Genomic DNA, 18,528 nt, shown 5'->3' with positions numbered 1-18,528 from the left:
TGATGACTATAACATCAGATCTTAAATATCTAGGATTGTTTTCCCATTGGGGGAAGTAACAACAGGAAAGTAAACCAAATGGAAAAATAAGTAAAATTCCTTGCATTCGCTAAGATTTATCCTCAAACCAACCCATACTGCTTAAGTGTATGTGGTAAGCTGTCTGTTGCACATCTCTGCAGTCTCCTGCTTTTAGACCAGAGAAGCTGTCCTATATCTTGTTTGTGATACTTTTCTCCCTCTGCTTAGAATCTTCACCTGCCTGAAGGTCTTCAACTGATGGTGCTGTGGAAATAGATAAGGACATGGCTTCAGCCCCTTGGGCACAGAAGCTGATGAGCCTTGGGTGTATGTGGGAGAGGAATTTTCTTGCTGCCCTCTTCCCATAATGGTATGATTTGGAGGCAAGCTCACCCAGAGATAAGAACATTGAGAAGAAGGTGGCTTCTTATAGTAGTTTTAAGGCGCAGATAAATTTCTTTTTCTTTTTTTTCGTTATCATTGTTTTGCTTTTGTTTTGTTGGTTGGTGGGGGGAGGCTATTTGGGGAATTATACTTTGCCCACTAGCAGTCTAAGGGTTGGAGTTGTTTCAGCCTTTCAACACTAGGAGTGTTTATCTTACCCCTGAAGGTAACGTTGTATGTTGCTCTTCTCTTTGGTTTTCTTTGCACATTTCCTAAAAGTGCTGAAAGTGCTCCACCCAAGCATTTCACTTAGACCTCTGAGGACCTCTCTTGGCTTTTCTTTACCTGAGAAATGTCCATATCTGGTTCGATGTTCTATCCAGGCAACTTGCCTTTTTCAGCGCCTTGCAGAGAGCCTGGTCTCCTTTGCCTTTCTTGGCCCTAGTGCCTCTCTTTGGGGTGCAGTTAATCCCAGGCTTTCTCTCTGGCCCCACTGAGGGCTGGTTTCTGCTCTCCTGCGCCACCTGCTGTAACCAGCTCCCAACGCAGCTTTCCCAGTCTCCAGCCCTAGGCTCCCAGCAGGAGCCAGAGCCAAAACCTCAGACCAAGCAGATGTTACTTAGGCTGCCAGATTTCTGTCCCAGTCTTATCTGCGCTGCCTCCATGGGCTCGCTAGATCAGAATCCCAAATGTCCCCAGATGACTTGCCTCAAGTCACGCAGACCCTGAGCTCCTTGGCCAGAAGGAGGGAGGCTGCCAGTTTGGGGGCTGGTGATCACGGGCTTCTGCCAGCTTCCTGAATATGTGGTCAGTGGAGGCTGCCTCTGCCCGGAAGTGAAAATGAAAATGGATTTCTTTCACGATGTCAACACACACATGGCACTTATCCTTTAAGGGGCTCTCCAACGTGTAGCCAACATGTTCCCTGATTGGGCCACTAGTTTTCTCTCAAGGTGTTCAGGAATTGGAAATTTTGCTTTTTTTTAGCACTCTGGACTTTACATTCCCACAAAACTTGGTGATTCTAACCAAGGAACCACAAAAGAAGTGGAGTGCTGCTTTTTATTAGTTCGATTAAGTACCCCCATTATTCCCTATTCTAGGTTAAAGATCCCTTGATGGCGGGGACTTGGGCATTTTTTTATTCTCTGTCACACACAGTCCGCACAGAGTAGGCACTTCACAAAAGCTTGTTGAAATGCGCAGATTCTCTGTGGTCAAAGTCCTTCTTGAAAATCCTTCTCTATTTGTCCATTAAAAGTAAAATCTGTCAGATCTGAGGTTTTGATGGCTTAATCTTGCTTTAAGCCTGAAAAAATAAAGCTGACTTGGCTGAAAGAAATGTTGAGTGATAGCAGTGATTTCTACCATTGCTCTGATAAGAACGAGGATGATACCCAGCTGTTGTCTCCGAAGGTTAGAAAAAGCAGCCATGTATGTCTGCAGTAGAGTTGGGTTAGCTATGAGATAAAAATTCCTGAGAGTGAAGGTCACAGGACACTCATATAACATACAGATGGAGGTGTAAGGCAGCAACTACTCTAAAGATCGATACACATCCAGTTAGTTCAGTAAACATTTATTAAGCTCCTACATTGGGTCAAACTGTGAGAGAACTGGAGTTTAAATGATTCTTAAAGCACAGTGCCTGGCCACAGAGAAGACTGAGACAAATAGACAATTTCCATGTCATTTCCTAAGTGCTACGAGAAAGGTGTGCCCCAGGGTGTGTGGGAACAAGATGAAGGGGCCCTAATTCGAGCTGTGTAGTCAGGGAAGGCTTCCTGGAGGAGGTGATACTTATACTGAGTTTTACCATTGGATGAGAGATACCTAGATGAATAAATGCAATCAGTGCATTCCGGGAAAGGTGGACAGCTAGATTAATTGACGTAAAAACATCTTTTGATCATAGAAAATCCTTTCAGTCCTTTTGAGTTGATTCATCTGGGAAATATTGTTGTCCTAAAGGAAATGTCTGATAATCCTGATGGCAAAAGGGACTCAGTTTTCTGTTTCCATGTTTGACTTGTCACCTTATTGGGACAGCCTTTCACAGATTTAGGAGGGAAAAGATAAAGGAGGGAATCTCATTTTTCTCTGCATCCAAGGGTCATGGTCCTCTGGGAGGCCTCCCTTCTCTGACATTCAAGGCACTGCAGAGCTGACACGTCCTTGATGCATCAGCTCTGACATATTTGGGGGCTGCCCGCAGAGCAGGCATTCTCCATGTGATCCGGAGGCCACACAGAGGAAGGCTAGGGCTGGGGCCTGCCTACTGGCTCCGAGAAAACAGACTGCCACCTAGAGACTCTCACAGCAGCTGCTCTTTGGATTCCAACAGATTATCTTACCAGGCCCCATTGTACAGATGCGAAAATCGAGGCTGAAGAGCATGGAGCTGCTTCCTAGGTCCTGGGGGACAATGATGGCTGCTGTGTATTGATTGAGCTTCTTGTTTCTCACTTCAGTACTACAGCTAGTACCTCCCCAGGGTGGGAACCTCTGAGAGGCATTTTTCCCAGAAAGAAGTGCTTTTGAAATGGCAGGCCAGTTAGTAATGGCCTGTTTCCACTGGATACCCTGCTTATTGGGCCGGCATCGTGGGGGTGGGGGTTCCCAGCCTCCTCCAGGGAGGTCATTCAATCCCAGCCATGGCAGCTGGTGTCCTCCATGCCCTGGACCACCATCAGAGAAAGGAATCTGGGGGAAAACAAAGCTTGCAGCCGTGGCTGCAGACCTGAGCCCTCCACGCCCACTTGCCTGAGGCGGGCCCCAGCGGGGCTGGTGCCAGGCGCTGTGCTGCTTCTCCACCCCCTTCCTGGGCCCCTCGGCTCATCTGCTTGCTTTCAGAGCTCCAGCCATCCTGAATGGGGCTTTGTGTGCGCCCCAGGAGCTGGCTCGGAAGAGCCCTGATCGAAATGCTGGACAGAGATGTCTCCTGTGGATCCAGGCGCAGCTCGGCGCCGTGCCCGACTTTGGGAGGCAGGCCTTTATTATGCCGCTGCCACGATGCCCCCTATCTGGGAGCGAACTGGGACCTGGATGAGTGGGAGAAAGGTTCTGCACCCCCCGCACAGTGGGGTCATTGGCAGGGCCGTGGGGATGGCAGTGACTTAGACACTTCCCCTGAACTCTTTCCCACTCTCTCTCTTTACTCCTTTGCCCACAGAGGTGACTGTAATACTAATACCAAGAGGTGCCATGAAATGGTCCCTCCTTATGCGCCGGGCATGGTGCTAAGGGTTTTATCCCATGTAATTAAGGCTTCTCAACAATCTGTGAGGTACGTCATCTTAGGATCCCCATTTTACAGGTGAGGAAACCAAGGTTGGAGATGGGAAGCAACCTGCCCTGGTAATTCTGAACACACATTGGAGGAGCCTGCATCCTTGCCTCCTCCTTCTAGCTTTCAAAGTGTCTCTTACCAGATATGGAAGTCCTAAGGCCACTTTACGCTTGGCTACCCAAGAAATCACCATGTTCCAAGGTGTTGGCGGGCTCAGGGACCCAAAGGGAGACAAAGCCTGGTTCTGGCAAAATGCAGAGAGCTTCCTGGCCTTCCGAAGTCCCATCTTGTTAGCATTGTCACCCCTTTGTGCTTTTTTTAAAAAATCAAGGGTAACATTTTATTTTATAAAACAGAAAAAACTATGCATGTATAAGAAGAAAGTTAGGGGTACGACTACATATTGAAAATTTTGCTAAAGAATCCTACACTCACCCTCAGGAAATAAAATGGTCTTTTGAGGCTCACACCACGTGAGGGCTCAGCGCACAGGCCAGTTCAGGTGTTGGAGGGCCTGGCTCTGTTTCTGACTGCGCCACTTTGCCAGGTGTCCTGCTGTAAGTGAGGGGATAAGAGTTAATTCCAGGCGTCTGACTCTGCAGCTCTCTCAGGTCAGGTTCAAGTGTAGGCACAAATCTTGCTTTTATTTTTTTCTAAGTAGATTCAAGTAGTGGTGATGACGGCTTCTACACACAGGTTTGGCGGGGCTGTCTACCTTGAGAGGTGTGATGCATAGCTCTCTCATGGAGCAAAGCTCAATGGCCCTTTTGGGGGACAGAAATTTTAACCATGGCTTTTAGAACAGCTCTGTTAGCTGAGCCAAATAGCCAGCTGGGAAGGGCCGTGAGTATTTCTCCGTTTGCAAAGAGACTATAAGCAATCTATAGTAAAACAAAACAAACAAAAATAGCAGGAGAAATGCAGGTTAGATCTTAGGAAGAACTTCCTAACTGTGTGGTATAATAAGATAGTCTGGCAAAAATGTAAGTTGTCCTCCAGAGTTTGTATTTGTTTGTTTCTTTTCTTTTTTTTTTTCTTTTTAAAGAAAAGTTCTCTCTTCACCTTTCTAGGCTAGTATCCTTATGGCCCCTGCTGCTTCTGCGCATAATGGAATGACTAGCACAGGCCTGATGTAGCGGGAGCTTCCGTCTTTCAGACATGACAAGAAACTCTAGAATTTGAATCCTTAGAATTGTGGGTGATATTTTGTGTTACACACCTCACTGTGAAGAGTTAATGTCCATTCCTGGTCACTATTGCACTCAGCCCCCAAAATGGCAATGTTGTAATGGTGGGTAATGTGACTGAGTAATTTTTCTATGCATTATTCTCCAAGTTGCTTTCTACAATCTTTATGTATCGCTCGGATATCCAAAGATCTTACTCAAGCTTGTTTCTCCATTAAACCATTACTGTCTTCATGAATCCTTATTACAGTCTAATTGTGGTGATAGCTAATAAATACTTAGATTTTAAGTAACTGAAGCATAAGTACAGCAGAGAAATACCCATCACAATCCAGATAATAGTTTGTAGATGATTACAGTCCTGGGATGTAGGGTGTTGAACAAACAGAGTCACAAACACCCGTTAGCTTACCTTTCTGTTCTTGCCCTTCTCCACCCAACATGCTGTTAATCTTTGGCATTTTACTTGGGAGTCACTTGTTTCCTTTTTTGCTTTACTGGTCTCATTTCTGAGTGTGGAACTCACTCTTAAAACAAATAATCATTAAAGATAGCAGAATTCAAGAGCCTGAGGGATATTTCAGGGTAGACACACGGATTGTGACAAGGAGAATATGTAAAAGAGAAACTCATTTGGACAGGACAAGTGAAGTTCACCTCTAGTGCGTGAGCTCCTGAAACTGGAGCAACTTTTTGGGTATCTGTCCTTTATTCATAGGGTAACATGTGAGTCCTTGGACAATTTTATCTTTGTGGATGAAGCTGTCCATTTACTCATTGGACTTTGGTCGGTGGGCAATGCAGAATCTCTATGTTTAGACTGTGACCAGTAGGCAACATAGTGTCACCAAGAGTTTTTGAACAGAAGAGTGACGTGATTAGAGGTATGCCTCAGGAAGACTAGCTGAAAGTCACGTGTAAAATGGATTACAGTGGGTAGATACTAGTACAGACACCAAGTGGAAAGATACAGCAAAAGTCCAGCGGAGAAAAAAGTGAGAACTTCACCAAGGAGAATTGCAGCAGGAATAAAAGAAAAGGATGAATTCAAGAAATACAATGGAGAAAGAATGGACAGAGCTTGGTAACTAAGCGACTATGAAGGAAGGGCAGGGGTGAGGGAGGAATTAACTATGACACAGTCGCCATCAAATTTCCACAGAGGGCAATTGGGCGTTTGTCCAATGGCCAGTGGGAGTAACTGAACTTTCTGTGCTTTTCTTGCTGAGGAACAAGGAGGGAGTAACAGTGGCCTGTTAGCTGTGTAAACTTACCTCCATAAGCTGTCATTATGGGCAGAGTACAGCCATGACATAGAGTGATTCAAAATCATAAATAGGGTGGTGGACACAGGTTTGTATTTCTATGAGGGGTGATGCCATTGGATGGATCCCATTGCCGCAGCTCTGCCCCCACTCTCAATGGTGATGGTATCTAATACTCAGGTTGTTTTTAGTTAGTTGGGTTCTCCACACACAGAAGTGGCGAGAGTTCTACAAAGAATTGAGAGGGAAAAATTTAGCAGAAAGTGCCATGGCAATATCCTGCATGACCAATGGTATTGCGTGACTTTAGTGTTTTAAATTAATTCCCACCCTCACTCTTCTTGTCTCCATTTCCCTAATCGTAAATCCAAGGCCCTGATACCAGATTTCCTTGACTTTAACAGGGAAATGAGAAATGATTTACAGTTAAGTTCTGTAGTCATTGCTGTCATGCCACCTGAAGACAGTAGGCATTGGGAAGTATGGTGAAGTTGGCATCTTAATGGCCTTCAAGATGAAAGATTTCAGTGTGGGACCATTGGGCTTGTCTCATTGGCATCTCCCAGTGGGCCTCTCAGATAACCTGGCAGCACTTTCTTTTACACTGACTCCAGGACAAGAAAGAACATTCTTTCAATAATCAAAGCCCAGATGACTAAAGCTTCCTTTAAAAGAAAGGCCCAGGGGGTTTCCTCTTTCTATGATCCAGGTTGGTCTCCGGCCAAGGGCCTATGAAATCCCCTGAAGATGAGCAACTCTTGAGGGTCCAGCTGTATTCTTAATTAAAGACAAGAAATTTGAGTCTTCTCACTACCCCATTTAACTTTCCACACTGAAAGCTGCTTTCAGCCTAAGATGTCCTTTCTTTTCTCGGTTGGAAATACTAATATCTACTATTCATTAGTTGACACAGGAAAACTGCTCATCCATATGGTTACATCAGGCAAACTTCAGTTCATAAATTTCCCTCCAAAGCATGGAGATGTGGTTACTTTTGATTGCCAGGTCCCACTGGGGACTGGAAACTACTAGAGAGCTTCTGGGTCAAGCAGTGCTGGGGGCTTTTGGAGGAGGTGACTCCTAGGAGGGTTATCAGTATTAACTCTCTTGCTCAGAATGCCAGGCTTTTTGATAAGGGCATTGAAACCAGCTCAGGTTCCTAGAATTTATTTACCCATCTGCAAATGAGAGTTTCCTTGAGTTCTTTGTCTTCTAAATTAAAAATGGCGGCTTGGAATTCGGAATGCTTTGGTTTCTGTCTGGGTAAGAACATTTAGCACGGGATGACTGACAGCTCTGGGTACCTCTGGACACACGTGGGTCCTCTTAGCCTATGAGAATAAGTTCCAATTTTTCTTTTCAAGAGACTCTGTGTCCCCTGTCTGTAGAATACCCTCAGATTCCGAGCATGGACTTGTACTGCTGTTGCCTTAGTTAGCCATGAATTGATGCCAAGAATTGAGGACACACTTCTATGATCATTTTTTGTTGTTGGAAGGCTGTTTGGCTGATCTTGCAGGCACCTCTCAGAGGCAGTCAGTTCTCAATGATCTGCACATGGATTACATGCTTTTTGAATTATTCATGGATAATTTTTAATTCCAAACTGCCTGTGCCACTGCTTGACATGCTCCATTAAGATATCCCTCACTGTCTTCCCCTCAGCTAGGGATACCTAGGGAATGTTATGCATTCTGATATTAGCATAATAGAAAATAAACTGGGAGGTAAATTTATTGAAAAGTCATTGTATAACAATTTCCAAACCAGAAAAAGACAACTTTGGAGTAATCCCTTGTGGAATTGGGTTATTTCTGCCCAAACATCCCTCCATGATTATTTAAAAAAAGTTATCTGTACGCTGACTCCATCTTCTTCCCAATGTCAGAACTTACGAGAATGTAATTGCAATATTGTACCCTGAACTTTGTGGAAGTTCAGGAGTGAGAGAGGGTATTGACACATATAAATTCTTCCGCCAACCTGAAACCCCATGGGGCTTGCTCTAAAAGCTTCTCCAGCCCTTTCTCAGGACACTCTTCAAGGGATTTGACTCTGAGCCATCTCGTCCACCCTTTTAGACAGGATGAAACCCAATCAAGCAATGTAAAACCAACGTGAAAATTAGTTGTGCCCCATCCCCTCTTTGGTAAAAGCATCCCGTGCCTACTCCACTTTAAAAGTGGACTGTGCACTTTCTGCGTGCAGAGACTGCACGAACTGGGCCCCTGCTCTTTTCAGGGAAGGAATGTAAGCAGAGTCCTCAAGAAACCACTTGGCTCAGCAATTTTAGAGCTTGTTGTAATTGGCCTGCCCTAAAAGAATTCAACAAGGTGTACCTGCGCCAAGGAAAATGCAAATGCTTTCCTGAAACAGAGGCATTCGGGGTGGATAAGAGGAGCTGGGCTCATCTGTGAGTGACCCAAGTAGAAAAGCAGGGTGGATAGAAAACTCAGGAAATCAGAGCGGCTCCGTTGGGACCATTTTCTCACTTAGCCATGGGTGGAGGCCACATCAGCTAAACTGACCAGACCAGGCAGGGTGAGTGGAGTCTAGAGGGCAAGAAGCTTGGGTAGAAGGCTTCCTCCTTCCACTATGAGCCTCGTTATATCCCTGAGGAGTAAAGCCAGTCTTCTCGCCCAGTCCAGCTCCCATCAGTTGCCCCAGTGATCCTCTGCTGGGCTCAGCATCTGCCACCTTCCCTTGGACCTTGAGAAGTTGACTGGGGAATACTCTCTGACATTCTCAGGCCAGGAATAAACTAGCTGTGGACTGACTGCTCCTGATTCTCTATGGCTTCTCACATCCCTTATCTGTTAAAAATGTAGAAACTAAGAACCCTATTTTGTGTGTCTGTTACTTTTCTCCATGGCACCCTATAATTCTTTGCAGTGGGTTTTACATTTGGCATCCCCCCTCATTATTTGTGACCCCCATGAGAGTAGACCCAGTAGTACCTAGTGCTTACCATAGTCCTCACTCATCATAATTACTCAACAAATAATTGTTAATTGACTGGCTGAAACTCAGATTACTGTGGGACATTTTATAGCATGATTTTTTACAATCATTTTGCTTTCCATTTCTATAACATATCAGAGCATGTAGGAGGTGTTCAGGCAACACTTGATGGATTCAGATTTTTCTGATGAATTAACAATCTTTTGCAGCCAGAGAAGTACTCTTGACTGCCCTCCTCTGAGAAATGAGCTAGTGGAGAAACTAAGTCTGATGATAAGTCTAGCTTTTCTTTCTATTTCTTTCCACTCAGAAGATCTTTCAATGCCTAGTCTCTTCCTTGTCTCTCAACATTTATGCTTATCTCCAACTCTCACCATCTCTTGAAACCCCAAGATGCTCTTGGAACATCCCAGGTATCTTAGACCTCCCTGTAGGTGCTCTCTCCTCTTTCCCCTCCTCTAAATTTCCCTTACTGATCTCACTTTCTCCCTTTTCCTCCATCCTTAGCTTCTGTGTCTTTTCTCTCTTCCCCTCATGCCCTCCATTCCCTCTACTCAATCAGAGGTCAATTCATTAATGCTCCATTTCTCTTGTCTGCCACTCTCTCCAGCTTTCCCCTCATTTTTACATCTCTGCCCCAGTTCACATCACTCAAGCAATTCCAAACACGTAGCACATCCCAGCACCCTTCAAACTCCATAGTATTTCTTTCTTCCTTATTAGCAATCTTCACCTTTTTTATTTCTCCTCCTTCTATTTTTCTACCTTCCTAACTTGCACTGGAAGGCTTGTGTATGTATGCAAAAGATAGCGTAACAGGCAACAATTTCACCTATGCTTTTTACCAGTACCGTGTGTCGTAAGTAGTGGCCACTCAAACTGGAGATAGTGTTTAAAAAATTTGCTATAATTCTGACTTTTAAAAATCCTGTCTAATTTTAAGTTCTGTCTTTATACTTTGAAAGAGTGCATACTAAAGGTACCATTTTTATTTTCCTTTGTTTCCATGTCTTCCTGATGCATTTTGCTATGTGTGTATTTTTCTTATTTCCCCATTACAGTGGCCTAGGATGCAATTGGCTTTGGAGGCAACATTCAAATAGAGATCAGGCAATGCTCAATCGGGGAAGATATGGAAGGAATTCAGACATGAGGGATGGGGGTGTTCGACAAGACAGCTTCCAAACAACTCTTTTAAAACCTAAGATTCTCCTTAAACTGATCAGAGTGTAGAGGTTTTGCCTTTTCCACTATGCTAATGGGCATTTTCCCCACCTAGGAGGTGCTTAAATATTGGAATTCCCTGAGATAGTAAAATAAATAATTCTGTTCAAAGGACAGAGGAGAAGGCAGCAAGCACCTTTGGATTTAGGTGATCATTGAATGTATTAGACCACGAGATCCCTCAATAGGAGTTAAATGCTCTGTGCGATGATTTCATATATTTCTTTTGTCCAGTTTCTCCTTTTGGACCTCGGATTGTTCATAGACCCAAACACTCTGAGAGCTAGCGGGGTCCCCAAGCATTATTTGAGTCCAGTATGTCTTTGCGTTGGGTGTTCTCCTTGACAAAGAACTTCCAATGACAGAGCCCTCCAACCTTCTCTAGATAGGAAGTGACCTTTCCAATTACGGACTGAAGTGGTAGAATATTTTTCTTCTAGTGAGTCAAAAAGCATTCTCTTTGGAGTTTCCCCCATTGGTTCCATTCTGTTCCCTGAAACTCGGCAGGGAAAATCCCATCCTTTTCTACCCGAGAGCCCTTTGGATGTTTGAAGATGGCAATTATTTCCCATACAGAGTTGTATCTTCATCTGCGTAAACATTTGCAGTCTTCCAAATTCCTCATGACATGACTTCCGGTCTCTTCTACACTTCAGTTGCTCTCTTTTCAGCGTATTCCATTTTGCCCGATGTGGGGTCCAGTGCAGAATGTATGTTCTGACCAGCCCAAAGGAGAATGTGACTCTCTTTCCCACTCCATTCATCTTCCTGTTTTTCAACCCCTGATGCAGTGTCCTCCACATGCCCCAGACGCCCTGTTACCTTCTCCTTGAGAAGTATTTCTGGACTGTTATTCCATCCTCCACCGACGGTCCTCAGTTTTAGAACCATTTACATGAAAGGCAATCTTTTGTTTTCGTAGCTTTCCTTGAATTCTCCAAATCCTTGTTACTGTTTTTCACTTGGCTTGAGTTTAAGTGTCTTCAGGGCAGGTTGCCTTTTTCATATTCATTCCAGAGCCCAAGATAAGTCTGAGAAATATTTATTCAGTCCATGGTCAGTAACTATATCATGAATTGACTTATCTTCAGCAGCAGCATCGTTTTAGTGGCACACAGCTCCTTTTGTTTGGCGTTTGTCTGTTTTCTCTTTATTCCTGTAGTGTCTATGTTGCTTATGGAGGAAGAGCCTGTGAAGAAGCTGTGGTTTTTAATAAACGGAATTTTATGATTTTACTCTAAGTTCCATCTTCCCGTGTGTTTCAGTACAGAGCTGCTACCAACATCAGGGAGGTAGTGGAATTTAATAGAGATCAGTGGGACTTGGCTCAATATTTGGTTTGCTGAAATTCATATGAGGCGTTCTATGTTGATCCCTTAGTCAGAGTTCTCTTGCCAGGATGGCTGGAAGAGTCACTGAGGCAATGTGATATGGTGAGAAGCATTCTAGGCTTAAATAGATTTAAGTTTGATCTCTATCTCTGTTACTTAGTTTATGGTCAATTAACCACTCTGATCTCAGTTTCTTCATCTGTAAAATGGAGTTAACTTAACTTCACAACCAAGATCTCAGAACTGGTATGATGGTGAAATGAGATAATGTGTCACAACACATATGGTAAACTCTGGCCAGTGCACTGTTGTCATTCTGCAAAGCTTCCTTATTCAGGCCCCACTACCAGTTCTGTTAAATAAAGAGCATCCCGAGAGGCCCATTGGTTGTTTCCCCTGCATTCGACATAATGACGAATTTTCTCCTGCAGGCTCAGTCTGGGTCTCTCTGTCTGTGTCACACCCAACATGCTGTCCTCATGGCTGGAGAGTCAATCAATACTCCTTAATGGTGCAGCTCATTGCCCTGCACTGAGGAAGGTCAGTGAGCATCATTTCCCCTTCTCTCCAGAGACACAGTATAGTCTAGACACATGGGGCAGGAGGAAGTCAGGAAACCTGGGCCCTCAGCTTCACTGAGGGTTTTTCTAGTGTACTGGACACCTTATTTGGTTGCATGAGCCTCTGATCCTATTTGCAGAAAGAGTAATCTATTTGAATTCCTACCTCCTTCTAGAGTAGGAGAAAATGAATGAAATTTTCTCTCTCAAGAAAGATACCATTTGGACATACAGTCTGTTTCCCGTCAAGGTGGGGAGCAGTAAGTTGCCAGGGCTCCAAAAGGCCATGTGCCCACACTGATGAGCGTCAAGGAGACTAGACCATCCCCCTTTACTCAGACAGCGGAGACCACGCCTGTCTCCCCAGAACAGCCCTGTGTGAATGTCTGACTTTATGATACATTTGTGCCAGTGAGGGAATTGGGCATGAGGCAGAGGCAAATGGTTGCCAATCACCACTTCCCATACAGAGCAGAAGCTGTGCAAGCTCATGATTCACGCCATACTCACCTGGACTCAGAGACTTCTAGGCACAGAGAACTCTGTCTCCCCAAAGTATTTCCCTGGTTAATTACGAGGCCCTCAACACTGCAATCGCACAGAGGCCCATTATTCGTGGCTGGAGTAGGACTCCACACCCTCTGGGGCACACTCCCGGGTTGTGTGCACTCTCTTCTCTCTGGCCCTCCTCCTCTGGAGGCACCGTCCCAGCTGGGTCCTGCCTTGCTATGCCCCACATTTCCCACAAGGGGGAGCCCCCGGAGGGCAGCGGAATTTTGGAAGCGCTGAAGTTTTCTCCTCCTGTCCTCTGATTCTCGCGCACCCAACTGTGAGATTTCTTTGTTGCAATGTTGGGGTCTGAGATAATACTTCTGGAGGCTGCGGGGAAGACAACCACAGCTGATACCAGCTTTTATTGTTTGTTGTTATTTATCTAGCATTGCAAACTAAAAGGAAGAAAAGTAACAAAGAACTTGAAGACTTTCATGACTCCCAGGCCCTGGATGGAGGCAGGCGGCACCAGACAGACAGAACCAAGAAATCAGAGGGGCAGCCAGGAGGTGCCTGTGGCTGCAGAGCCCAGGTAGGTGCCCGGGAGAGGACGACGGAGGGGCTCACGGGGGAGAGAGGCACAGAGACCCTGATGGTGGGAGGAGTGGATGTAGCAGACACGGCGTGGTCAGGAGAGATTAAGGGGGAAAGGCAGTGCAGAGAGGAGTTGGGAGACTGAGGGAGAGTGGAGGGAGGGGTCCCAAAGGAGCGCAAAAGAAAAAAAGATGCTTGTAGGCTCTGATGCAAAAGACTGACCACAGAGCTGGAGAGGGAGGGTTTGTGAACTGAATCAGAGACTTAAACTGGTTTGAAGTTGGTTCCAACTCTGCCACCCCAGAAACTTCACAGGACATCAGAGGCTGGGAGTTTGAGAGCAAATGCTCAGTTGCACAAGAAAATTCAAAGTGAGTAGGTGTGCCCGAAAGTCGATCTAATCATCCTGGTTGTATGTCATATAGCCACACCTACTCCAGACTTTTGACCTAAACTAGAAGGAATTCTGGTCTGATGTTCCGGTCTGATGGCATTTTCAGGTTCTCTGCACTCTGAACTGATGTTTCAGACTCTCCCCTTCTTCCTTCCAGTCTCCCACGGCTGCTCTCAGTAATGGACTTGGAGTCAGAAGTTCTCATTCCACCACTTAGCGAGAGGAGCTTAAGCAAGGAAACATCAGTCTCCTTTTTCTTTGTCTATAAAAGGGAGATAATAATATGTTACTGATGAGCCTTATAGGATTTTTCTGAGGATTGAATAAGTAAGATAATGTGAGTAAGTGCTCTTAATAGGTTATAATTGCTAGCTAAATAAAAGATGGCATTAATAATAATTAATCAGTTAACATACCCTTACTACTCTCAGCGGGGTGTTTTCCTAGTGAGCTTTGGAGGAACCTGTGTGTGTGTGTACGTGTGTGTGTGTATACACACTCTACTATTTGTGGGAAAATTTAAATACATGACCCCCTATTTCCACAGCACTTTCTAGAGTAACTTCTTTGGCAGATACGTGAAAAACTTTGTGTTCTTTCCCTTTTAGCCACCTTCAAATGTTCTTTTTCCCGGCCTCGGCTACATTTTTCTATTTCTCAGACATGCAGATAATGATCGATGGTGTCTGCCTGGCCACCTGAAGAGCGATTTGTCTGTGTCCTGGACACCGTGCTGCCCGAGTAAATGTCACACCATGTCTCAGGCACATGATCAGACTGAATATGCTTGAAAGAAGCAAATAAGAGGCTGTGTTTATAATCCCACCCCGTATTTCCTGCCTGGGATGTTCTTTCCAGACCACTTGTTACTTATTCATTGAGATGTCTCAGACGGGAAATTGGGTTCTGCACTCTGGGTCAGGCTGACTCGGTTGACCTATGAAGGCTGAAGTTGGCTTTGATGCTGTGGACACATTTACCCTTTCCTCGGGTTCCGGAAGCAGTGTGGTGTATGGGGAAAGAAGTGTAGACCATGGGCAAATCCCTTGACTTCACTGAACCTTCTCCTCCCCATCTGTCAAAAGAAGTTATTGCTTCTGTTTCTTTCTGCATCCAATGGGGGATGTGAGGCCACATGTGCAAGCTCATGATTCACGCCATACTCACGCCAAAAACTTGTAACTCCACAGTGTTATCTAATTATAAGATATCGTCATCTGCCGCACGTTTCTTACTAGTGACTTACCCGTATTTTACAACTTCAATTGTTCTAAAAGCTGTCTTTCCCCTGATGCTAATTCATTCTTTTATTTCTTTTCTTTTCCACCAATTGACTGATAAATCATTTATAGAGATGCCAAGTTTGTCATACACCTACTCACCTTCAAAAATTTGCTATCCTATCTAAATCCCATGTATAGATGCATAATATGTACATAGACTGTTTGTATTTTTCTAAAACCACGAAACACATATATACATCCCTTCTCCTTTCAAGCACGTACTTATTCCCCTTTTAATACAAAATATGTACAAATATATATTTGAGCAAAAAACATACACTGATGTTTACACAGCACACTCACTCAGAAAGCAGATTTAGTGGGGAAGAGGGACGCACACCTCTATCAGCATTTCAGCTATTGTAGAGTCCAGAAGGGACCACAAGACACAATTCATGTGGTTAAAAAAAAAATCATGGATCAATTTCTGCCCTGTTCCTAGTAATGAATATCAATATCTTGCCTCTTCCAGACAGACTCTCAGCAGCTTCGGATATTTTTAAATGAGTTTTTTAAATACATTTGCAAAGTCAATTATTTTGAATCTCATCTGAAGCAATTAAAAAACATCCTGACATTTAAGGTGATATTTTTTCCCAAGTAAAATAATTATAAATAATACTAATTATGAACAAATCATTCAGTTACTCTCAGTCTGATTCAACCTTTAGAGTAATAAACCAATCCATTAAAACTCATCTTGCTCAAAGGACCAATTTGTTAAAAAATGTAGCGACCTTTCACCACAAGTATGATTGATGTTTTCTTTAACAATAATCAGAGCTGTCTTTCCCAGAAGAGAGTGTGGTCAAGTGGTAGGTATAGAAACTAGGGTGCTTTTATGCCTCTCTGGGTAATACTTCCCAGTTAGGTACAAAATGGTGTTGAAGATGATGAGGATGGTGATGATAGTGCACAAAACCCTGATTTCAAAAAGTCCCTTAAAAAGATTTCTGAAAGTCTCAGGGAAGTTGCTCACAAAAACTGACAATATCATTCATCACACTTGGAAAGATTTTAGATATGTCTTCTGTCTGCCTCTGGTGTGTTATTGCCTCCAAAGGTGTAGGGTGGGTATTTAAAAATATGGCCCACAGGCCAACTATAGTCTTCCCCCTGTTTCTATAAATAAAATTTTATCAAAACAGAGCACATCTCTTCATTTACAAGTTGTCGATGGCTGCTTTCCTATTACAAAGGCAGAATTGAGTAGTTACAACAGAAACCATATGGCCCACAAAGCCTGAAATATTTATTTGGCCCTTTAGAGAAAAAGTTTGCCAACCCCAGGAAGGGTAATGAAGAAAAAAGCAAAAACCAGTTATCTTTGAATTTACCACACCAATTAATATTTGAGCAGCACTTTACAGTTTCTAGTCTGACCACCTTCTATTATGACAGGTTTTCTTATCCTCACTTAACTGATAAAGAAATTGCAAACTTTTCCATGGTCATTCAGCCGCTGAGTGGTATAGGTTGGACTGGCCTCGGAGAGGTAAGAGCATGGCCGGGACTGGCGGCCTTTAGAGAAACAGTAAAGGAGATGCTTTCAAGCTGCAATAATGGTTGCTTATCTCTTTCATCCACCCAGATGTGGTCATTGCCAGAAGGCAGTAAGGGAAGCAAAAATCTTGACATTCTGTTCCCTCTTTATCTGACCTTGGCCTGGGTGATTTTAACCTTGTTCTGCTTCTATGTCCCTACTCTCGTAACCAGAGAGTAATAAACAGAACTAATAAACAGAAAGGAGAGCAAAGTGCTTTGCAGTCAAACAAAACTAAGCTTTATTGCATCAACTCTCGCTTATCCATACTGAAGGAATGTATCTGCCTCGAAGTTGGCACTGTGGCAAGTATATTCTGAAACAACCAGGAACAGAAAAGTCTTTGTTTTGGAATATGCTATCTTTTTAGAAGCTTGCTTTTTGAAGCGGCAATTCCCCTCTTCAATATGTTTTTCTTTGACTCTCTGTATTATCAAAATTATATTTTCCCCCTGAGTTCATTCCGTCTACTTACAAGGTGGGCCACAAGGTGCTGGATATCAGGAGGAAGGAAGCCTTGAATGAAGACCTTGCTTTTAAGATTCATAGATATAAAACAAGTTGTTTGCAGAGACCAAAGTTTTTCTTAATCTTAAGTATTCTTGGAAAGGAGGTAAGGGATAAAATGGGAGGATGAGAATAAGAAACTCCTACGTCAAACCTTTCCTGAAGATTCTAAGCCAATGATAAGGATTTAAACAGTTGAACTAATTCACTTTTTCCACTCAACTAACTTTTATTTTGAGTGTCCACTATGGAAAGCACTGCTAGGAAGTGAAGGAGTCTCATTGACTAAGATTCAGATGTTCTCCAGGAAATGATTTATTAGAGAAATGAACATGTGCATACATGTTTATAATACACATTAGAAATAAGCAATGGAATGGGAATACAGGTAAAATCTGAGTATGCTCAAAGAAGTTATTCTTCCTGGTTGAACAATCACTGAAGCTATTGTGGAGGAAGTGGCATTTTGTCAGAATAAATATGTAGGTTTCAGACATTTGGAAATGGAGGAGGTGGGCATCCTAGGAGGAAACAGAACGAACAAGGTCATAGAGCAAAGTATAGGATTTGTATGTGATCAGAAAGTTGTTCATTCTATTTGGAGCCTATGGTTATGTGGGAGTGGAGGAAGATAAGGTAGATGACGTAGGTCAGAGTCAGATCCTAGAGGGCCTTGAATTGTAGGATAAGAAATTTGGTCTTTATTCTGCAGATGATGAGAACCATTGCATATTTTTCTTCAGAAGAATTACACGATCATCCCTGTGATTTGGAAAAGAGTGTAACAGATGTTTGAAAAGAACTTAAAGCTAGGTCACAGTAAGCGGCTAGAGCAATGGTCCAGCAGAGATGAGTAAGGTAACGCCTTCGTCTTGTGCTCTAATTGCAAGACTGCTCCTTTATAACCTCACTATCAGAGGTTATGGCACTGGCGGAGGGCTTTCTGAGGGCATTTATTTAATGGCATGCCAGTGGCATTTACTCATAAAACCAAAAAGCCATTGGGGCCAGAAATAGGGGTTTTGGTTACTTCCCCAGACAGGATGCAGTTGGGGTGATTATACATGTGATTCATCGAGGTCGGGAAAGAAGCCCTCCACAAACAAACACCCCTCCCCTCCAAGCCCAGTGACTCATGGCTTCTTCAGTTTGGAAAGCTCTGGAGTCCAGGCAGAATTTGAGGTACGATGTTAAATCATAAATCTTCACTGGTCATTGTTACAAGAGAAACATTTTTATTCATCGTTCAAGCAGTAAGCATTTATTGAACTCTTACTGTTTTAGGCACAGAAAACATGGAATTATAAAACATAGCTCCTGCCATGAAATATTCTCCAGTTTAGCTGGGACAACAGATATAACATAAGTAGTAAGTGGAGTATCCCATAAGTGTTATAATAGATAAATACAAACAGTACTAAAAAAATCAGAGGAAAGACCCATAACTGCTTTGGGAGAGGAGGGATGGCATTGGCGTTGGGTTCTAAACACTG

General features: G+C 43.6%; 1 protein-coding gene across 33 annotated transcripts in view; it reads left to right on the top strand.

The window, feature by feature from the left end:
- Window positions 1–18,528, top strand: part of LOC102149777 (uncharacterized) — a 316,397-nt gene that overhangs the window by 141,929 nt on the left and 155,940 nt on the right. For 32 of the 33 annotated variants that reach the window (XR_011440837.1, XR_011440849.1, XR_011440844.1 and 29 more), the window contains exon 3: window positions 13,161–13,306. Coding sequence is in view for 4 of the 33 variants with exons in the window: in XM_070273818.1 (XP_070129919.1) it covers window positions 13,161–13,306 (146 nt within the window). In the remaining 29 variants the exon portion in view is untranslated. Of the gene's footprint in view, window positions 1–12,910; window positions 13,052–13,160; window positions 13,307–18,528 lie in introns of those variants that run through there. The other variant, XR_011440842.1, reaches the window with a different exon arrangement.

This window comes from Equus caballus, chromosome 7, assembly GCF_041296265.1.
Source record: "Equus caballus isolate H_3958 breed thoroughbred chromosome 7, TB-T2T, whole genome shotgun sequence".
NCBI lineage: Eukaryota > Metazoa > Chordata > Mammalia > Perissodactyla > Equidae > Equus > Equus caballus.
This window is presented reverse-complemented; position numbering and strand designations above follow the sequence as displayed.